The sequence below is a fragment of the Alnus glutinosa genome, chromosome 9 (assembly GCF_958979055.1).
Source record: "Alnus glutinosa chromosome 9, dhAlnGlut1.1, whole genome shotgun sequence".
NCBI lineage: Eukaryota > Viridiplantae > Streptophyta > Magnoliopsida > Fagales > Betulaceae > Alnus > Alnus glutinosa.
The window spans coordinates 3,676,609-3,699,766 of record NC_084894.1 but is presented as its reverse complement, the minus strand read 5'-3'; the positions used below and the strand labels follow the sequence as shown (position 1 = coordinate 3,699,766).

Below are 23,158 nucleotides of genomic sequence, written 5' to 3'. Positions count from 1 at the left end.
TATAATACAAATATTAAAATAAATTTAATTTAATTAATATTTAAGTATAAGAAAATGACATCACTTAAACTTGTTGCCTTAGGCCTCAAAATTTATCGAGCTGGCCCTGCGTTGAGTCCTTTTTTTCATTTTTCTTTCTTATTCATTCTATCTCCCACAAAATGATAAAAAAATAAAATAAAATAAAATTGATGCGCCATGTAGGATGAGATGTTGGGTAAGTATATGAAAGATGTAGAATAATCATTTCTATATTGTCATTATTATTTGACAATCTTATTATAACCTCTATAATCAATGCAGTTGGTATGTTTAAGAAAGGACAGTTAATACGGTTTATCTTTCTTCATTAATGTCATTATTACTTGGTAATCCAATAAATATTGTAATTAATACAGTTTGCATATTAAAGCTATACAATAATCATTTCTCCAATATATATGGTTTACCTACTTGCCATCTAATGTTATTTCCTATATACATGCATGTGTGTTTGTGTGTGTGTGTTTTATATATATATATATATATATATATATATATATATTTGTGTCTATGCGCTTTAAACCTGCAAACTTATATGTGGCAAACCTATTTATCGACCATGGTGGCAAGGGTGGACTTAATAGTTTTCTTCCTGTGCTTTCTCCATCTTAGCAACAATTTGGTTGAAGCAGATTGGGGATTATCTTTAAAGGAAGAATTGAAATTCCAGAAGCGACTTATAAATCTTAAGAAGTCTGCAATTAAAAGTATTCAGGTAAGATTTTTGGAAGCTATATATTCTTTTAATTCTTCGTTTCTAAGTAGATTTTTTAATATTTTGCAAAAGATATTGAACTTTTGATAGTTATGACTAAGCTAATCATAATAAAAATCAAACTCCCTATCCAAACACCTCTATATAGGAGATTGAGAGTCATGCATGGGCTCAAGCCATGCATAATCTTAATAATATAATTTAATGCCATAAACATAATTCAAATATCATATTTCATGTTATTAGACTTCAAGTATGTTTGAGAGCTCTTTTAATTTATTGGCTAAAGTAAGGTAAAATAGGCATTTCAAATAACATCCAAGAAAATTTTGGCAATAAAAATTCCAATTTTTTTTACAAACTAAATTGTTATGAGATCCAACAAACATACACATAATTTTGATTTGATTTGACATCTGCAGACAAGAGATGGAGATATATACGACTGTATTGATTTCTACAAACAACCTGGCTTTGATCATCCTTTTTGGAAGAACACTACATTTGAGGTTGAACAGTTATTGCAAACCTTTTCTTTTTCGATGCTAACTGGTACAATTGATATCGCTCTAACCTTTCAAGAGTGTCATTACAGATGAAACATAAGTTGTTCGTAGAAGGAATGAGATCCAAAAGGAATTCACCATTAAATATTGGGCTAAAAGCTGCAGGTTGTCCTTATGGAACAGTTCCTATAATAAGAATCAATAAAGATGACTTGGCGAGAGCAAAAATTCTTTTAATAATATATTCTTCAAATATAGATGAAGAACCTGGACATCATGTAAGTATAATTTTTTTTTGTACTCGAAAAAAAAGGTACTATTTCTTTGTTAGTGAATCTACCCTAGTATTAGTGATGCAAGTGACTTAACAATATGATTATCTCATGCAGTATGCAATACTTCGAACAAAAACTGACCCCAATAGGAAGCTTGTTGGAATTGAATCATATTTTAGCTTATATAATGCAAAAGGAGTCATTGGATCTCAGTATAGTGAATTCCGAATGGCACTTTCAAATGGTTTTGACACCATAAAAACAGGTTTCACGGTAATTCTTTAATTTAGGATATCATATCCTTTTGTTAAAGAATTTTGTTATATTCTAGCAGACTAACAAACTGAGCAAATTTATTTTTAGGTAAATCCTTTACTGTTCAAAGACAACCAGACAACGGCTATTTGCTCACATCACGGTGGGTTTTTGTAGATTGTGTTGAGTAATTTCATTTTTGTAATTATTTGTAACAAATTAAATGATTTATATTTAATTTTTTCTATTGATTGAAAAATCTTTTATTTCATGAACTCATTCTACCAGATTGATGGAAGAACACAGTGTTTCAATCAACATTGTCCTGGATATGTGCAAATAAATTCTCAAATACCTCTAGGTTGGGTGACAAAAGAGATTTCTGTTGTAGGTGGAAAACAATTTTCCATGAAATTGCGAATCAATAAGGTATGAAATAATTACTCAACAAATCCGTGGGGAGAAAAAAAAAGCCATGAATATATGTTCTTATACTTGTTTACACTAAATTTTGTTTCATTTTTAACTTACTATCACGTGGTAGGAAATACATGGCGGGCCAAATTCAACAAAATTTGTTTGGACATTATACTTTGATGAGGAGAATTCTGTAATTGGCTTTTGGCCCCCGGCACTATTTGGGAAATTGAGTGAGTTTGGGAATCAAGTCGATTGGGGAGGAGAAGTGTATAGTCCACTAGATCAGCCTAGCCCCCCTATGGGTAGTGGCCTGATGTATTCAAGATATAATGCTTATAGTCGGGGAATTGCTGCTGCGTATGAGACTGCAAAGTTTCATTTTGTCAATCCAATCGATACAGAGGTGTATGCGTCTAATCCACGTGCATACAATATTCATGATTTTGGCTATCATGATGAATATTGGAAACGTCTTATTTCTTATGATGGTCCTGGCGGAATCAAAGGAGCTTGATTGAGACAACAATAGTATGTATAACTTCTTATCATTTTAATAATATGATAATGAGTTTTCTCTAATTATTGATATTTTATGAGACCATAATTTGTTTGTTCTTAACCATTATTTAAAATTTAAAATAAGTTGGACCACTGGCTATTTTGTTTCTTTCATCTTATTGGTTAGATAAGTTGCTGCTAACGTTATTTTTATAGTTTAGATAAGACTCATCTACTTTTTGTATATGCTCAAAGTTAATTAATAAAACAGTGAAAAAACAACTTACTTTATTACAAACTAAAATACCATGCAAAATAATTAGAATTTAGGACACTGGTTTTTCCCAACAATAGCTACCCTAGTTGTGCCAACAAACTAGTCCAAGACACCTATAGATATGCTGGGGTGATTGTCCCAAAAGTGCGACGACATTCAGGACAATCAGCCCTTCTCCCTATAGCCACCATGTCCACGAGACACTGTGTATGGAAGATGTGTGCGCATGGCAACATGCGTAGGCTGTCCCCTTCTACCAACTCCATTTGACATATTCCACAATGAGTGGTTTCAAAGGCACCCACTGCCCCAGAGGAAAACTCTAGACTTGGTAACCTTTCTATCATCCGCCTTGGCTCCCCATGCATGTAAGAATGCCATAAATAACGTAATCCCAAGCCTATTAGGGATATCACGCCCCCAAGGACACAAAAAATAATACCAATCTTCCGGTAGTACTTATTATCATCATCAGTGGATTGATCCCGTTGATGATCATCATGGTTTTGTATTCCCGAAACTCCCATAAAAAGGACAGAAAAAGTTAGGAAGTATATGATCCGACAAGCCTGCAATAAATAATTTAAGATTATGTTAGAATTAATTACAAGATTAAGTACAAATGTATTCTAAAACATTTTTACTTATCAACAACAATATATATATATATAATACACACACACAGTATCGGTTAAATTTGCAAGGCTAAACTTATGATGTGCCAAAGGAACCCAACGAAGCCAATTTGACCCGAGTAATTTTATTTATCACTCTCATTTTTACCATCTTTTTAAAGTCTATGTAGCGTGATTTTTCTAACTAAAAACCCAATTTTAATTTATAGACCAAATGCTATGAAGGATCACGTTTCGTAAACTTTGGAGGCCAGGATAGAGGTGATGACAGTGATGTATATCATTACTTGAGTACAAACTCACGCTCCAGGAAAGACTGGAAACGAGCTGCAAGGGCTAGGCATATATGTCTGATGTCTTAGTACTGCAGAAAACAAAACTGAAGAAAGCATGCACATGCGTGAAACAAATTAAAGGAACACCAAACAAGCTATACTACTCTAATAACAACCATTAATCACGTACAAATCAACACCATTAATCTACCAGAATCTATTCTATATATTTACAATAATACAACAGAGAGAGAGAGATCGAGGCAAGGTCACATGTTTCAAGCCAAAGGAAATTATATTTATGTTTATGGCATCCACGTAAATTAATGATGCAAGTTAAAATTAAACGACTAATTATATAATTCAATGCTCTGTTTCCAAGTTATCTCAAGTTAAAACCACAAATTATGCTTGGACTAATTAAGAAATATGCATGCATCAAGTCGTGATTGATCGACCAATATAATTTACACATTTGAGCTGCATATATATTAAAATTCAAGTTATTTCAGAACTTAGATTGTTCTAATTAATATCAATAAATTAAATCTTAAATTATTTTTTTTTTCTTTTACCAGTTTCCAATCTTATAATTTTCACGTGAAATTATTTTAAAATAAATTCTCATCACAGATCGAGTTTACATGTTTACAAATAATCTATTCTAACCAAACGGTAAATTCTAAATTAATGGTTTAAATTTGTACCTCTTCATCAATTATGAATTCTTCATTTTCTATTAATTATACATTTCACATATGATATGGAAATAATAAAAGTTTAAAGTATTTTATTTAAAAAATATCTATATATAACAAGTTTAATTTTTTTTTAAAAAAAAAACTCTAAATTCAATATTTTAATTACACTAGAAAAATTGCATGCATGCAGGCCGTTGCATAAATATATACTCGAATGGATGGATCATTGGGCATTGAAATGAGCCTATATCATCACTAGCAAATCCATATTCAGATCATAATTAAGTGGATAAATTGGAATTGCTTAGAATTAAAAAGAAAATTAATTAAATGTGAGTTAATTACAGCTTGTACCCCATGTCCGCCCAGTTGCAGCCACCACATGATCAACATGTTGCAAAAGTAGAGTAGTGTGGTGCCGAAATAGTTGATCCGAAAGTAGTGACATTGGCCATTGACTGCAGGAATTAACGTGTTGGAGGCCAAGATCATCGTCGTCTTTGGGTTTTTTGCAGCGTCTGATTCTTGAAGCCATCGATCATGACGTGAACGCAGAAGTACTTGTTCATGGCTGATCGAGTTGCTAATTAATGCCTCACTCACTCATGCACACAGCCAACTAGCCAAGACAAGTAAGAGGGAATGACTCCTTTTCTGTGCCTTAATTCATTTCATATGCTTAAATAGCCAAATTAACAAGTTAACATGTGGAGATCGATCTGGGACACTAATTCGATCATGTCCATAGTAATTAATTTCCAATGGACCTATTAAAATCATTTACGAAAATTAGTCGTGTATATATATATATATATATATATATATATATATATACTCATGACTCACTCATCCATATATTTGCCACTGGGAAATAGCCAATCCAATCTCACACTCAAAAAATTAACCTGGATTTAGCACATATAAAAAGACCAACCATTTACTAATCAATGATAAAAATAAAAAATAAAAACAATAAGCATTAAATGAACCATTTCAAGGTGGATAATTTTTTTTCTTTTTGACAGATTAATTGGGAATAAGGGGAAGGAGATAAATCCACGCAATTAGATTGAGAGAGGAAGAGGTTTTCAGTCAACACATCTCACATTAATTTGAAGGTGGATAATTGGTTGAATGAGATGGCATCTTTTTTTTTCTTTTTCTTTTTCTTTTTTTTTTTTCTTTTTTTTTTTTTTTTTTTTTTTTTTTTTTTTCTCTCTTTTTAACTTCTTGTGGGCATTTGCTTAATTTGCACGACAAGAAGCAAAAAGTTTACAAGCTACGTACGTTGTTATATATATGGTTATTTCCTAGCTAGTTACATAATTTTGGAGGTTATTTCCTTGGCAAAATAGAGTTAAATGATATAATTACGAAGCAAAAGATTAAAAAAAAAAAAAAAAGATAAATAATTAAATTGACGAGGGACATTAATTGGATAGTAATTATGTTTCTTTTGAATTTCTTTTGGTTTAAGAAACTGAAACTAGTTGCTGATTACTCGATCGGTCTTGTTGGATTTAAGAATTGGGGTTCTCCAAACACTTACATAATCCCCTGAATAGTTGGTAACATGGATGCTTTAATTTGTCGTAGCATTATGTTGATATTAATGTTGCAGATAAGGTATACATAACAAGCACTTGGTATATAGGCCACTAAAATGATTTGTTTTTTAATTCTTTTTTTAATAATTTTTTAAGGAAGGAGCACTAAAGTGCTTGGAGTTCTTCTTGTTGCTTTTTCTATAAGCTCCATTTGTTTCAACATAATTTTTTTTTTGTTCGAAAATATTAAGCAAAATAATCCCGTGGTGTATTCTTGCGAACTCCGATAGCAATATCCGGCAAACCCTAATGGTGGATTCTGGCGAACTCCAGTGACAACGTATTACGACGCCAGTAATGGATTCCGACAATCTCTGATGGCGTATTTCTGCAAACTCCGGCTGCAGATTCTGGCAAACCTTGATGGTGGATTTTGGCAAATTCCGATGGTAGCTGCCGACCTTCTACAACGGTGTAGAACGAATTGCGAGAGAGAGAGAGAGAGAGAGAGAGAGAGGGAGGTATGGCAGCATAAATCTGGACACCAAATACCTTTCATCCAAAGGTGGATGTTGCCCACCTTTCCCCGTGATCTAATCATGCTTGAAAACCAACTCCCATTCTTTGTTCTTTCATAATTATTTCAAATGACAAGTTATAGTACTCCTGTAGACCCACCACCATTTTTGCAAAAGCTTGCCCTTCACTTCTTTAATCCTCTATTGAAAAGAGACTCAGACACAACACTCACGAAGATCATAGCAACTAAAGGAATTTTTTGCGGGTGTTGTGTTTGAGTCTCTTTGTAACAAAAGATTAAAGAAGTGAAGGGCAAGCTTTTGCGAAGATGGTGGGCCTCGTAGCATGGCGTGGGCTAACATTGCCGAAGTTGCTCGAGTTGACAATACTAAAAAACATGGTCGGACCCACTTCTAGTGTAACGGAAAAAATGGAACATCAATAGTATTTTCTGTTAAAAGGAAAGTGGGAAAGGCAAAAGAAAGAGAGAGAAAGTGGTATTTTGCACACACACACACAGAGAAACATCGGTTGGGCTTTGCTTTTGTTTCACTTTTGTGGATGTTCTGGATTCTAAGGCCAGTTGAGACATTGATTATTTCTCTATAAGTGTTTATGTAATAATAGCATGTGTTACTGGCGGAAATTTGCTCTCTTTGTTGAGTTGGCCATTGTAAATATGTGAATAGTCATTTTTTGTGGTTTTCAGATGTTTCCTAGCATGTTTATGAGGACATCCTTCTCTACTGTTTAGCTACACTATATTTCTTACCAACTATTTCTTTCTTAACCCTTGACTGCGAGGGCAAAATAGGGAGAAAACTGAATAAAAATGCATGTGCTTCGCATGTGATGCCTGAACCATCTGATTTAACGAGGTTGACTGATGGAATGAGAGGGTTTTGGTAAGTAAATGGTAACTCGATGCGGCCCGGTGGTAAGAGTGTCAGTTCATGGGGGCAGATTGACTTAGGTTGGTAGTTCATGGGAAAAAAAATGTAATTATTCTAAAAAATTATAATCATCATTTTCATTATTGTCACGAGAAATAATTCTCCTACATCTTTCATACACCTCTCCCACACTTCATCCTACGTGGAATCATGGGTGGCTCGAGCTTTAGGCGACTTAGGCGGTCGCCTAAGTCCCCCAAGTGAATAAGGCCCCCGGCTAATAATTATACAATAAATATTTTTTTTTAAAAAAAAAAAAAAAAATCAAGGCTCAAAAATTCGTTTTAAGGCCTATACATCATACAGATACTAATATAATAAAAAGTTAATAAAATACTCTTTAATTAAGACCCCCACTTAATAATTGTACAATACAGATTATTGCCAAAACAAATTTTAAGACTCTAATATGGTAAAAATCTAATAAATAATTTCTAATTAAGGTCATCTATTGTGGTAAAAGTAATTATAAATTGAAAGTCTCATTATTCATGTTCAGGAAAGAAAAAAATCCATAAATTCTTGAAAAGTATCACTTATTTACTATTTTTAAAAGCCCTATTTTTATATTCATTAAATTAGTCTCACGTGCATAATTTTTTCTCCAACGTTTATTTGAATTGAATGTTTAGAAAAATATGATAAGTCTTCAAAGTGTATAAATTTTCAATGTTTGCGTCGTGCATAATAGATAGAATTACATCATCGGTGAGTCTTCAATGTCCAACAATTTTTTTCGCATTATGTTCTATTACAAATCAATTTTTATATAACTTATTTTCACTTTTCTCTTTATTTTTCTTTAAATCTTATTATTGCATGACTTTGAATTAAGTGATAAGCCATTCTATATCTAATAAAAAAAATAACATAAATATTAAAATAAATTTAATTTAATTAATATTTAAGTATAAGAAAATGACATTACTTAAACTTGTCGCCTTAGGCCTTAAAATTTATCGAGCCGGCCCTGTGTGGAGTCCTTTTTTTTCTTTTTTATTTTTTATTCATTCTATCTCCCACAAAATGAAAAAATAAAATAAAAAAAATGATGCGCCATGTAGGATGAGATGTTGGATAAGTGTATGAAAAATGTAGGATAATCATTTCTCTATTGTCATTATTATTTGACAATCTTATTATAACCTCTATAATCAATGCAGGTGGTATGTTTAAGGCTGGACAATTCATACGCTTTATCTTTCTTCATTAATGTCATTATTACTTGGTAATCCAATAAATATTGTAATTAATACAGTTTGCATATTAAGGCTATACAATATATAGAGAAATGATGCATTTACAACTTTCGTACAACTCTAACCATTTTTTTAAAAAAATAAACCATTAGATGTGTAGGATCTACTTGTAAGAAAACAAATCCAATGGTTAGTTTGAAAAAAGGTTTTTTAAGTTGTACAATAATCATTTCTCCAATACATATGGTTTACCTACTTGCCATCTAATGTCATTTCCTATATACATGCATGTGTGTGTGTGTTTTCTAGGATATATATATGTATTTGTGTCTATGCGCTTTAAACCTGCAAACTTATATGTGGCAAACCTATTTATCGACCATGGTGGCAAAGGTGAACTTAATAGTTTTCTTCCTGTGCTTTCTCCATCTTAGCAACAATTTGGTTGAAGCGGACTGGGGATTATCTTTAAAGGAAGAATTGAAATTCCAGAAGCGACTTATAAATCTTAAGAAGTCTGCAATTAAAAGTATTCAAGTAAGATTTTTGGAAGCTATATATTCTTTTAATTCTTCGTTTCTAAGTAGATTTGTTAATATTTTGCATAAGATATTGAACTTATGATAGTTATGACTAAGCTAATCATAATAAAAATCAAACTCCCTATCCAAACACCTCTACATAGGAGATTGAGAGTCATGCATGGGCTCGAGTCATGCATGGGCTCAAGCCATGCATAATCTTAATAATATAATTTGATGCCATAAACATAATTGATATATCCTATTTTATTTCATGTTATTAGACTTTGAGTATGTTTGATACCTCTTTTAATTTATTGGCTAAAGTAAGGTAAAAGGTAAAATAGGCATTTCAAATACATCCAAGAAAATTTCGGCAATTAAAATTCCAATTTTTTTTACAAACTAAATTGTTATGAGATCCAACAAACATACACATAATTTTGATTTGATTTGACATCTGCAGACAAGAGATGGAGATATATACGACTGTATTGATTTCTACAAACAACCTGGGTTTGATCATCCTTTTTGGAAGAATACTACATTTGAGGTTGAACAATTATTGCAAACCTTTTCTTTTTCGATGCTAACTGGTACAATTGATATCGCTCTAACCTTTCAAGAGTGTCATTACAGATGAAACATAAGTTGTTTGTAGAAGGAATGAGATCCAAAAGGAATTTACCATTAAATATTGGGCTAAAAGGTGCAGGATGTCCTTATGGAACAGTTCCTATAATAAGAATCAATAAAGATGACTTGGCAAGAGCAAAAATGCTTTCAACAATATATTCTTCAAATATAGATGAAGAACCTGGACATCATGTAAGTACAACTTTTTTTTTGTTGTGCTCGGAAAAAATGTACTATTTCTTTGTTAGTGAATCTACCCTAGTATTAGTGATGCAACTGACTTAACAATATGATTATCTCATGCAGTATGCAATACTTCGAACAAAAACTGACCCCAATAGGAAGCTTGTTGGAATTGAATCATATTTTAGCTTATATAATGCAAAAGGAGTCATTGAATCTCAGTATAGTGAATTCCGGATGGCACTTTCAAATGGTTTTGACACCATAAAAACAGGTTTCACGGTAATTCTCTAATTTAAGATATCATATCCTTTTGTTAAAGAATTTTCTTATATCCTAGCAGACTAACATACTGAGCAAATTTATTTTTAGGTAAATCCTTTACTGTTCAAAGACAACCAGACACGGCTATTTGCTCACATCACGGTGGGTTTTTGTAGATTGTGTTAGTAATTTCATTTTTGTAATTATTTGTAACAAATTAAATGATTTATATTTAATTCTTTTTCTATTGATTGAAAAATCTTTTATTTCATGAACTCATTCTACCAGATTGATGGAAGAACACAGTGTTTCAATCAACATTGTCCTGGATATGTGCAAATAAATTCTCAAATACCTCTAGGTTGGGCGACAAAAGAGATTTCTGTTGTAGGTGGAAAACAATTTTCCATTAAATTGCGAATCAATAAGGTATGAAATTATTACTCAACAAATCCATGGGGAAAAAAGAAGAAGAAAAAAAGCCATGAATATATGTTCTTATACTTGTTTACCCTAAATTTTGTTTCATTATTAACTTACTATCACGTGGTAGGAAATACATGGCGGGCCAAATTCAACAAAATTTGTATGGACATTATACTTTGATGAGGAGAATTCTGTAATTGGTTTTTGGCCCCCGGCACTATTTGGGAAATTGAGTGAGTTTGGGAATCAAGCCGATTGGGGAGGAGAAGTTTATAGTCCACTAGATCAGCCTAGTCCCCCTATGGGTAGTGGCCTGATGAATGCAGGATATATTGCTTATAGTCGGGGAATTGCTGCTGCATATGAGAATGCAAAGTTTCATTTTGTCAATCCAATCGATACAGAGGTGTACGCGTCTAATCCACATGCATACAATATTCATGATTTTGGCTATTATGATGAATATTGGAGACGTATTATTTTTTATGATGGTCCTGGCGGAATCAAAGGAGCTTGATGGAGACTACAATAGTATGTATAACTTCTGATCATTTTAATAATATAATAATGAGTTTTCTCTAATTATTGATATTTTATGCGACCATAATTTGTTTGTTCTTAACCAATATTTAAAATTTAAAATAAGTTGGACCATTGGCTATTTTGTTTCTTTCATCTTATTGGTTAGATAAGTTGCCGCTAACGTTATTTTTATAGTTTAGATAAGACTCATCTACTTTTTGTATATGCTCAAAGTTCATTAATAAAACGGTGAAAAAACAACTTACTTTATTACAAACTAAAATACCATGCAAATAAATTAGAATTTAGGACACTGGTTTTTCCCAACAATAGCTACCCTAGTTGTGCCAACAAACTAGTCCAAGACACCTATAGATATGCTGGGGTGATTGTCCCAAAAGTGCGACGACATTCAGGACAATCAGCCCTTCTCCCTATAGCCACCATGTCCACGAGACACTATGTATGGAAGATGTGTGCGCATGGCAGCATGCGTAGGCTGTCCCCTTCTACCAACTCCATTTGACATATTCCACAATGAGTGGTTTCAAAGGCACCCACTGCCCCAGAGGAAAACTCTAGACTTGGTAACCTTTCTATCATCCGCCTTGGCTCCCCACGCATGTAAGAAAGCCATAAATAACGTAATCCCAAGCCTATTAGGGATATCACGCCCCCAAGGACACAAAAAATAATACCAATCTTCCAGTAGTACTTATTATCATTATCAGGGGATTGATTATCATTATCAGGGGATTGAGCCCATCGATGATCATCATGGTTTTGCATTCCCGAAACTCCCGTAAAAAGGACAGAAAAAGTTATGAAGTATATGATCCGACAAGCCTGCAATAAATAATTTAAGATTGTGTTAGAATTAATTACAAGATTTAAGTACAAATGTATTCTAAAACATTTTTACCTATCAACAACAATATATATATATATATACACACAGTATCGGTTAAATTTGCAAGGCTAAACTTATGATGTGCCAAAGGAACCCAACGAAGCCAATTTGACCCGAGTAATTTTAATTTATGGACGAAATGCTATGAAGGATCACGTTTTGTATACTTTGGAGGCCAGGATAGTGGTGATGAGATCGAGTGATGTGTATATATATATATATATATCTCATTACTTGAGTACAAACTCACGCTCCAGGAAAGACTGGAAACTAGCTGCAAGGGCTAGGCATATATGTCTGATATGATGTCTTACTGCAGAAAACAAAACTGAAGAAACCATGCACATGCGTGAAACAAATTAAAGGAACACCAAACAAGCTAGCTATACTACTCTAATAACAACCATCAATCACGTACAAATCAACACCATTAATCTACCAGAATCTATTCTATATATTTACAATAATACAACAGAGAGAGAGAGATCGAGGCAAGGTCACATGTTTCAAGCCAAAGGAAATTATGTTTATGGCATCCAAGTAAATTAATGATGCAAGTTAAAATTAAACCACTAATTATATAATTCAATGCTCTGTTTCCAAGTTATCTCAAGTTAAAACCACAAATTATGCTTGGACTAATTAAGAAATATGCATGCATCAAGTCGTGATTGATCGACCAATATAATTTACACATTTGAGCTGCATATTAAAATTCAAGTTATTTCAGAACCTTAGATTAATGTTCTAATTAATATCAATAAATTAAATCTTGAATTTTTTTTTTTTTTCCTTTTATCAGTTTCCAATCTTATAATTTTCACGTGAAATTATTTTAAAATAAATTCTCATCACAGATCGAGTTTACATGTTTACAAATAATCTATTCTAACCAAACGGTAAATTCTAAATTAATGGTTTAAATTTGTACCTCTTCATCAATTATGAATTCTTCATTTTCTATTAATTATACATTTCACATATGATATGGAAATAATAAAATTTTAAAGTATTTTATTTAAAAAATATCTATATATAACAAGTTTAATTAAAAAAAAAAAAAAAAAACTCTAAATTCAATATTTTAATTACAGTACTAGAAAAATTGGATGCAGGCAGTTGCATAAATATATATACTCGAATGGATGAATCATTGGGCATTGAAATGAGCATATATATATATATATCATCACTACCAAATCCATATTCAGATCGATCATAATCAAGTGGATAAATAGTAATTGCTTAGAATTAAAAAGAAAATTAATTAAATGTGATCGAGTTATTTACAGCTTGTACCCCATGTCCGCCCAGTTGCAGCCACCACATGATCAACATGTTGCAAAAGTAGAGTAGTGTGGTGCCGAAATAGTTGATCCGAAAGTAGAGCCATTGGAACTCTCCATTGACTGCAGGGACGTGTTGGAGGCCAAGATCATCGTCGTCTTTGGACTTACAATGGGTTTTTTGCAGCGTCTGAATATTCTTGAAGCCATTGATCATGACCTGAACGCAGGAGTAGTACTTGTTCATGGCTGATCGAGTTGCGCTAATTAATGCCTCACTCACTCACTCATGCACACAGCCAACTAGCTAGCCAAGACAAGAAAGAGGAAATGACTCATTTTCTGTGCCTTCATCTCAAATGCTTAAATAGCCTAATTAACAAGTTAACAACTCTTACAAGTTAACATGTACGTGGAGATCGATCTGGGACACTAATTTTATTTAGTAGACTTATGTCGATCATGTCCATATTAATTCATTTACCACTGATCATCCATATATTTGCCACTAGGAAATAGCCAATCCAATCTCACACTCAAAAAATTAACCAGGACTTAGCACATATAAAAAGACCAACCACTTACTAGCTAATCAATGATAAAAAACAATAAGCATTAAATGAACCATTTCAAGGTGGATAATTTTTTTCCTTTTCGACAGATTAATTGGGAATAAGGGGAAGGAGATAAATCCACGCAATCAAATTGAGAGAGGAAGAGGTTTTCATTTTAAAACAATGACATTTTTTTAAAGGCTTCATTTTCTATTCCACATGATTATTCATTATGGTATTACTTTTTTTTGGCAATTTAAAAGATAAAAGAAAAGAAAAAGACAAAAAAAAACAGAAAATAAATAGGGTTAAAGGTTGGACGAACAGCTAGCTATGAGCAAATTCTTTGGTAATATCTTTGATATTAAATGGATCGGATGAATCCTCTCCTTTTTCTAGTCCTATACTCCTATTTCGTGTGCTTGCAATAAGGTGGTTAATGCCATTTTAGTCTAGAACAGAACCAAAAAAAATTCCTTTAAAAAATGAAAAAAGTATGAATGAGGATAAGGGCAAACCCTAATTTTTAAACCTATATATATATATAACTTAAACAAAAAAAATTAAGAGAAATTTTAAAAATCAAGAGATGTCATGGCCCACCTCGGCCAATATGTAGTTTGGTCACTGGCTTTGGCCTTTTCGATAGCTGGATTCAACGTGTTGCATTCCTTGGCCCTGACTATATTTAGTGACCTTAATGATTTCTAATTTTCTACATGTTACGTATAGCAATTGCTGCAACAAAAATGCTACACACCCCTATTTTCACATTCTCAAGTTCAAAATTCGTAATGCAGCACTTAAAATTACCATTAAATTCAAAATTTAATAATAATTCATTCAAAATTTAATTGTAATTTTGAGTGCCACGTCAAAAAGTATATAACATTTCTCATCGGTGCAAAGTCTTTCTTGACACATTTGCTATGACTCCCAAAAAATTTTGGTTGGCTGCAATTAGTTTGTAGCTAATTTTTGTCTAAATAAGTGATGGTATCTCGGTGCTTTTTTCTTTTCTTTTCTTCTTCTTTTTTTTTTTCTTTTTTTTTTTTTTTTTTTTTTTTTGCTTAATTTGCATTTTCCCTATCTTTAATCGCTTTTCTTTTTTCTTTTTTTTCTAGAAAATGTATAGTTAGTAGGTGGAAATGTAATTTTCATTTGTTTCAAGATGCAAATGTAATTACTTTCTATGTGCACCGCTTTTAGTATGTGCAAATTAATGTAATTACATTATTGTAAACCTATATTGTGAATTAATGTAACAAATGAAATATTAATTTTTTTTCAAATTCGATTCATTTAATTTTTTTTCGAAATCGAGCTTATTATTAAGCTAAATAATCTGTTCAAACTTCGTTCATTTATTTTTCAAACGAACTCAAACTTCTTCATGACCTACTCAATTAACTTTATTCATTTATTTTTAACTCGAATATTAAACAATATAATCTCGAATCGATACATTCACTACACACACATACACATATATCAAGACTCATAATTATAATAATTTAAGCTATATCCATTATACGAGTTCGACTCATTTAAGAAACGAGTTTGAAAAATTAGTTAAGTTCTATTCATTTAATAAATGAATTAATCTCAAGCCAAGCCAAATTAATCTGAGCCGAACCTAAGCATATCCGCAAGTCACTTTGTTCATTTACCTGCCTAAGAGCAACTAAAGATGACATTCTTTCTTTCTTTCTTTCTTTTTTCTTTTAAAAAAAAAAAAGTGAGATTACATTAATAAAGAAGGAAATAGGGCACACACCCTAGTATATATATATACATGACAATGCATGGTAAAACTTAACAACACCTGAAAATAGGCCATATGAATGACCTTTTCACTTTGTTTTACTGGAGTAAATTTGGAAATAGGCCAAATATTTCAAGAAAGATAACCAAATTTCTCTAATAATACCCTGAACTCACTTTGTTAATCCTCACTGCCTGGCCTATTATTTTTTAGGCCGAGTGTGGACCTAAGATCTACCAATCTGAGCTGGTATGGTACTATGTAAGCCACCCAACTACAAAGGTCATAAGATTTCAACAAGCAAACAAATGGAGTATAAAAGTACTACAATAAAATAAATCACAAGCATCTTGGTACAAAGAAAATCACTATGAAACAAAAAATTAAAGCTGTTTAAAGTGGCTCTAAATGTGCAGCAATCACATGGATTAATGTTATATACCAGTCTCCAAAATTTTCCCCCGCCCACCAAATTACAAGAAGAAAAGAAAGTTTAATGTTATATACCACATTTTTATCCTACAATTATCTTATAATGCTGATATGACAGTCTCAACCAACCCTTGAATTTTTTTTATTTTTTTTTAACAAGTACTGAACCAAAAGTTGGTTGGAACTACCAGTCTGCCAGGTCAGCATTGTAAGATAAAAATATGGTTTCTAGCATTACTGAACACTGTCAAGCTCTAACTTTTCCCTTCCACCAAATTACAAAATTAGCTACACAACCCAACCTTTAAGGTTCAAGTGCTTCACCCTCCAAAGCAAAACAACACAAAAGAAAATGGATCTTGCCACATCAGATGAAAGCACTTCATTGGTAGGCTTGGCACCTAATTTGAGTGAGACTAAGTAACTCGGAAATACAAGTTAGAAGCCAGATAATCTAGGAGCAGAAAAAGTTCTTACATGTCCAAAACAACAGAAGCGGCATCTAAATAAAAAATGCTGCAAAGCATGCAACTGTTGTTATATATTCTATGGGCTGCAGAGGTTCTTGAGGTCTTCCTCCTTGGCATACCAACTTGGTATTAGCCTCGCAATGTGGGGATAAAGGTCCTTGTACGAATTCCTGATCGTCCCTTCAGCCACCCCGGTGGCAAGAGACACATCTGCACCCACATTACTTCAGTGTTTGTAATCTTCGTTGAGTTAGTAACTAGGATGAGTACTATCAAATTTATCTTTCTAACCTTTGAGAAGTTTCTTGTCATCCGACAGCTGAGTTATCATGTAAATTACAGCTGCTGCAATCGATATGGGGCTCCTCCTGCAAAAACATAAACCCGAAAAATGGTGGTGTTTTTAAAGCTTTCTAGAAGCCATCTTATTATCATTATTATTATTAAAATTTTGAATTTTGTCTATGAATTATCTGAAATCCGACAAATCCAAAGTTTTTACTTCAGATAAAGTAAAACTTTTCACCACTCAAGAAATTGTCAAGTTCACCCCAGTTTCGCAAGGACTGGGTTTCAATAGAAAGGACAAGACTTAGAAGATTATAGCTTCATATCCCCCTGTATTTTGTTAATTAACTTTTAAAAGTTAAGCAAACTTTGGCGAAATCAAATGCAATTGAAGATGTATGTCTATAATAAAGAAAATATACCATAGACACTGCACATGGTAGAGATAGCAGACAAGACAGGGTTTTAAGATTTCCAGTTGCATGCCAATATCAGTCAACATCCAAACCCCACTTCAGACTTTCATAGCCACCTCTACTGTCTTCAATCAAGTTATAGGGGTCTTATTTATATGATAAAGGACATTTCATTTTCATCTGATAGCATCCCCCCATCCACTAGATAATGGTGCAAGTAGTGCGGCAGAGCACATGGCTCCGTATTGGTAAAACACCAATGAGCGAACTTTTTTCTTTTGCGATAAGCAAAACACCAATGATCAAAATATTTGCAACAACAGGGGTGTTTTGAGTTGAGAATTATCCTAAGCCCATCTGATCCCCAAATGTTGCAGAGCCCATTTGGCGCAAAGTCTCACTATTTTCTAAATAATAAATAAACAAATATAGACAGAAAGAAAATGAATTACCAATAGATCATAACAAAAAACTTTTTAACCTCTTCAAAATGCAAGAGCAGACAAGAATATCAGAACGACCTTATATCAAGCTCTTCAGATTTCTGTACGGCTTCTTGAGCAGCCTTAACTGCTTGATTATTCATGCCAAGATGGGAGCAAAAACGTCTCTGTAGATTTTGAAATGGGGATCATGTCGCTTTCTCTAGCAAAATCTAGAGTAAGACATACTTAAAAAATAAAGACATGCAACAAATAAAACTATTGGTACAGATATGATGAGAAGGAGGACAGTGCTAGCAACATTTGCTGAGTCAGTGCTTCTCTGTCACTCACCAATCAGTGTGCATCACGCATCATGTGCAGGGCCCAATCCATGCATATGTTGCGAGGAGCGCAAGTCCAGTAGGCCCCACAGGTTAAGGTGACACGCCTTGATTGGTGGGTATTTAGCACTCCTCTACAGAATATCACTTCACCGCAAACTCACCAGAAAGTCCCCGGCATGTATGGTTCCCATTTCCATGGATTGACCCATTTCTACTTCTAGTTGTTTCACAATATACTCTTTTGCACGGCCAATTTCCTTCTTTGTGGCTCCATTAGCAACAGAACAAATTTCTGATTGGAAGACAGTTCAGGAACTTCCATATGCACAAAGAAAGATAAAGTCACAAATCAAGAGATGATCACTATACCTTTCACAGTGCGGGCCTTGTCTTCTTGACGACAAGCAATATAGAGGCAAGCAGCCAAAATTGCATCCTGATTTCGTCCTCTGAGAGGTTTTTGATCTTCTACTTTCTTATATATTTCATTTGCTCGATCCTTAAATCAAAATTACACAATATACCAAGAATGAGCCAAAGCCACTTCAAAATCAGAGACAAAAGTAGTCATTCAGGAAACATGCTAAATATGAGGAAAACAATTTGAAATATAAGAAAATTGAGAAAGAAGTTTTGGGATAAGACTATATTAAAAGAAAGACAGGTTCCCAATATTCTTTCAGATAACAATAAACTAGTAGAAGAATAGATTTGGTATTTCAGCATGATTACAGTGCAAATTTCACATCAAGAAGTGTGACCACCAACTTTCCAAGCGTTGGGTTTCCAATAATACCCTTTGTCATGATTAAAGAAAATAGATGTAACCAAAATACAAGCAAAATCACGTAAAAAGGACACTTCAACTAGCATCATCAAGCAAGTTCATTTTTTTTTTTTTTTTAAAAAAAAAAAAAAGTATCAAGCAAGTTGAAAAAATAAAAACAGTCTTCATGACACCTCAGAAATCTTCTGTTCACAGTACCAATCATGCCGATCAACATGAGGAGAGTTTATAATATAGGAATTAAACAAGTGAACCACTTAAGACTTTCAAGTCTAATGCCTAGCACATATGACCAAGATATCCTTTTGAGGCACCCTGTTTGATATTCAGGCTCTAAGTCTCAAAATGTCAGATGAAAAATTGCCAAAGGTTTCAAGACATTGTCCCAGAAACAGATACTATGCTGATTTATTGGTATTTTTGTCAAGACACCATGTTTCCTTATTAAGAAAACAATTTTGCAATCTTTTACCTTTTAACCTACTTGCAATTTTTTTTTATAGGAATTAATAATCCACAATTAAATCTGGTAAGTTATAAGCATATATGATACTCAATTCCCCCCCCCCCCAAAAAAAAAAGTTTCTGCTAAAGAGTACCATGTCCATCCTTGATTTTTTTCCCCTTCATCAGCAAGATATTTTAGGACTGAAATCCTAGATGGAATTTGAATGCCTATATGACAAATTCAAGGTCACCAATGGTCCATCTGAATCACTCTTGGTTGGTTTTGACTGAAATCTGAACTATGTGCATGCCCATCTTTCATACTCCCATTCATCAATAACATGTTAAATCCGAGTCCGAATTTGGATGCATAAGATCACCAATGGTCCATCTGAATCACTCTTTAGTTGCAACTGAAATCTGAACTATGTGTCAGGATTGATAATGCCATAACAATGGGTATGCTTGCTCTTGAAATGGAACTCGCTGAATCATTCAACCACATGAGATGATTGCCCTTCAATAGCCCCAATCACAATTGGGCCCTTCCATAACATCCTATTAATGAAAGTATCATATAACCATGTGTTTGAAGCAGCAAAACCACAATATTAGATATATCAAGCTTCTGAAATAACCATGAATGCATAATTCTCTATCTACTTTCGGCCTTTTATCCTCTGTGTATTCAGCAGACTTTCCTAAAAGTCAACAATCCTATTAGGCTATTACGAAGTAATGGCCAGGATAAAAAAGAAAAGAGAAGAGGATGATAAGAACCATAAGCATGTATGATGAAATTCAAATAGAGCAATATGCATATTAAGCCATGCATAATCACAAAGAAACAACAATGACAAACAATGATATGGATAACGTATGAACATTTTGAAAGTAAACAATCATTTGTAACTATATCATACCTTTATGGTTGCAACAAGGCCCAACCTGAAATACCAAATTCTTGCATCAGGCTTTCTAAATTTTGTTTTTTGGGGAGAAGATTTGCATCAGTAAATATAGAACTGCAATTTCCGATAAGAGTAGAACAAGCATCTAATTTCGATATTTCATTTATAGAAGAAAAAGAACAAGAAGTTCAATTTGTTCATTCTCAGAAATTGAACATCATTCTGCAATCCACATACCAAACATCGCCATATCATTCTATTCACTAAAAGGTGACATTTCAACTCCAAAGATATGTCACACATGCATGTAGAAATAAAGAACATGTTGCCTGATATAGAAACCAGATACTTATGCTCCATTGCTCTGTACAAAACCCAATCCAGTCGTAACCAAAATTGTCCAAAGTGAAAGTCCTTTAAAAAAAATTATTTGATTAACAAAATGAGCCAATGGAATAGCAATTTTATATTTTATATTGCATTTAGCAAATTATTCTCAATTCAATGCAGAAATTTATCTTCTGTTGAAATAATTGGAATCTTAAAATTACAGAAATAGAAAGAAAATAAATCAACTGCTCGAATTTAAAAAAATAATAATAAAAAATCTACCACTGTCACTCAAAGAATTATCAAAGTCATGAACATGGAATAATTTTTACCTCCCAAGAAATATTATAAAAAGAAGAAGAAAAGTCATAACGTTTGAATGGATCTGACAAAAATGAAGAAAACAATTAAAGAAACTCCTACTCAATCAGCCCAATTAAATAATGTACCAACTTGAGTAGTATAAAACTTAATTCTCATGAACAAAAAATTTAAATTTTAAAATTTTAAAAAATAAAAAAATAAAAAATAAAAAAAGACAAGGGACCCACCAAATTTTCTATTCTCTTCCACCACTTTTCTCACCGAGCAAACAGGTTATGAGAGAGAGAGAGAGAAGCAACAGTAAAATCCAAAATCAGTTCCTTAAAAAAACCTATAAAGTCATCTTCCCTTATCCAGATGGGATATATACCCAACTCATAACGTGATCTAATCAATAACAATTTTCGTTTCTTGGGGAAAACCGAAATAACCTAAAATATAACACTCTTTCCGTTTGTAAAATTTGCTTCACCTCAATTTTCTCACCAACCAAACAGAAAATTAAAAAGGCCTCAGTTGAAAATTCTTTCTTCTCAGCTAAGCGCATTATACTTTTTCACATTCAAAAAGGCCAAAACACAAAATTCAGAAACTCTCTCTTTCTTTCCCCCTCACTTCCTCACCTACCAAACACACAGAGTCTAATCCTTATAAAGCTCCATCTTCTTCTCTCTTTTTTTTCTTTTTTTTTTTTGCCAAAAAAAATAAAAAATTGATTGCGACAATCAATAGAAACACAGAAATTGAAGGTTTTCTCTCATTTTTCCTCACTTTCTCCACATCCAAACAAAACTTAACCGTTATCAGAGACACAGGGAGGGAGACGGAGAGAGCATATTCCACTCTCATTTTCCCTCACTTTCTGTTGAACCAAACACGAAATCACCATTATCCGAGAAACACACAGACTATGATTACCTAAAAGTTGCATGGGCAATTCTAAAGCTCTATCTCCTTTTCCCTCACTTTCTCATCAACAAAACACAAAATCACCGTTATCAGAGAGAGACTACGACTATCTAAAAGTTGCACGGAGAGTTTCAAATTCAAGAAATAAAAATAAAAAATAAAACCCGGAATTCTAAAAGCTTATTAATTTTCCTTCACTTTCTCACCAAAGAAACAAAGAACCACCTTAATCGCGCACACACACACAGACACGCAGAGATGAGTAGATGACTATCTAAACGTTGAACGGAAAGTTTCAAATCCGAGAAGCAAGAAAAACAACCGAAATTCTAAAATCGTCCTCTCATTTTCCATCATTTTCACACCAGAAAACTAAAAACCAGAAAGAGAGAGAGAGAGAGAGAGAGACCTGTCAGACATGGTGGCAATGGCCTTGAAAGCCTGAATGAGCGAACGGTCCGGGTTGGAGCCGCGGTTCTGCCAGCGGCCCAACGAGGACGACAAGAAGTCCCCGGACGCCCCATTGGGCCTCGAAATCACCGTGGAGAGCCCACCGTCGGCCAGCAACGGGTTGGAGGGCCCGCCCACCCGCACCGGGTCGTTGTCACCCGACTCGTTAGCGAAGATCCGCCACTCCGACTTCTCGTCTATGGAGTGCGCCTCCAACACCAGGCCGCACTCGGAGCACACCGTGTCCCCCGCCGAGTGGTCGAACACCACCTCCGTCGCCCGCTTGCACTCCGGACAGTAGGAGTCCCCCATGTGTTGCTTTGCTTCCTTTTTTCAGTACTTTCTCTTGGCCGTGCGGCTTCCCAGAGAGGATCGTTATCTTCTCTTCTTCTTCAGCCCAATGATGTCATGCAAGAGAATCAGCCTTTTGGGTCCCAGAAATGTTGTCGGTTTCTTAATTCTCTTCTTCTCTAAATATATATATAACTGTCGATCAGCTTTGTTTCTCAGTTTCATTACTTGGGTCTTAAGTTTCGTTATCTTTTTTATTTTTTATTATTATTATTATTATTACTTTGTTGACGTTTATGCTTCCATTCATACCCAGATGACAACAATAAAACATTGTGTTTATCCAATTATCTTCATTTCTTTTAAGATTAAAAATAAACCAAATTAGCAATAATAATATTATTCATACAAGCTTTTTGACATTTTAAATTTTAATGTCAAAAGTTAAAA

The 23,158-nt window shown here is 33.4% G+C and overlaps 3 protein-coding genes across 4 annotated transcripts; 2 read left to right on the top strand and 1 right to left on the bottom strand.

The window, feature by feature from the left end:
- Positions 1 to 601: 601 nt before the first annotated feature.
- Positions 602 to 2,727, top strand: LOC133877718 (protein neprosin-like). The gene is made up of 6 exons (XM_062316100.1): positions 602 to 757; positions 1,180 to 1,266; positions 1,353 to 1,541; positions 1,653 to 1,811; positions 2,082 to 2,222; positions 2,338 to 2,727. The coding sequence occupies exons 1-6, from the start codon at positions 602 to 604 to the stop codon at positions 2,725 to 2,727; spliced, it is 1,122 nt and encodes a 373-aa protein (XP_062172084.1).
- Positions 2,728 to 9,198: 6,471 nt separating this feature from the next.
- On the top strand, positions 9,199 to 11,364 carry LOC133877717 (protein neprosin-like). Its single transcript, XM_062316099.1, has 7 exons — positions 9,199 to 9,354; positions 9,805 to 9,891; positions 9,978 to 10,166; positions 10,281 to 10,439; positions 10,530 to 10,583; positions 10,710 to 10,850; positions 10,975 to 11,364. The coding sequence occupies exons 1-7, from the start codon at positions 9,199 to 9,201 to the stop codon at positions 11,362 to 11,364; spliced, it is 1,176 nt and encodes a 391-aa protein (XP_062172083.1).
- A 4,870-nt stretch (positions 11,365 to 16,234) lies between these two features.
- On the bottom strand, positions 16,235 to 22,888 carry LOC133877784 (transcription initiation factor IIB). 2 transcript variants are annotated; one of them, XM_062316196.1, is made up of 7 exons: positions 22,377 to 22,888; positions 20,417 to 20,471; positions 18,629 to 18,758; positions 18,421 to 18,551; positions 18,012 to 18,100; positions 17,078 to 17,154; positions 16,235 to 16,996 (listed from the first exon to the last, which is right to left on the bottom strand). In XM_062316196.1, exons 1-7 carry the CDS (start codon positions 22,727 to 22,729, stop codon positions 16,863 to 16,865), a joined length of 969 nt encoding a protein of 322 aa, XP_062172180.1. In that variant the 5' UTR covers positions 22,730 to 22,888; the 3' UTR covers positions 16,235 to 16,862. The 2 variants fall into 2 exon arrangements, with proteins under 2 accessions (XP_062172180.1, XP_062172181.1); XM_062316197.1 differs by having other exon boundaries at positions 20,417 to 20,441; positions 22,377 to 22,887.
- Between the last annotated feature and the right edge of the window lie 270 nt (positions 22,889 to 23,158).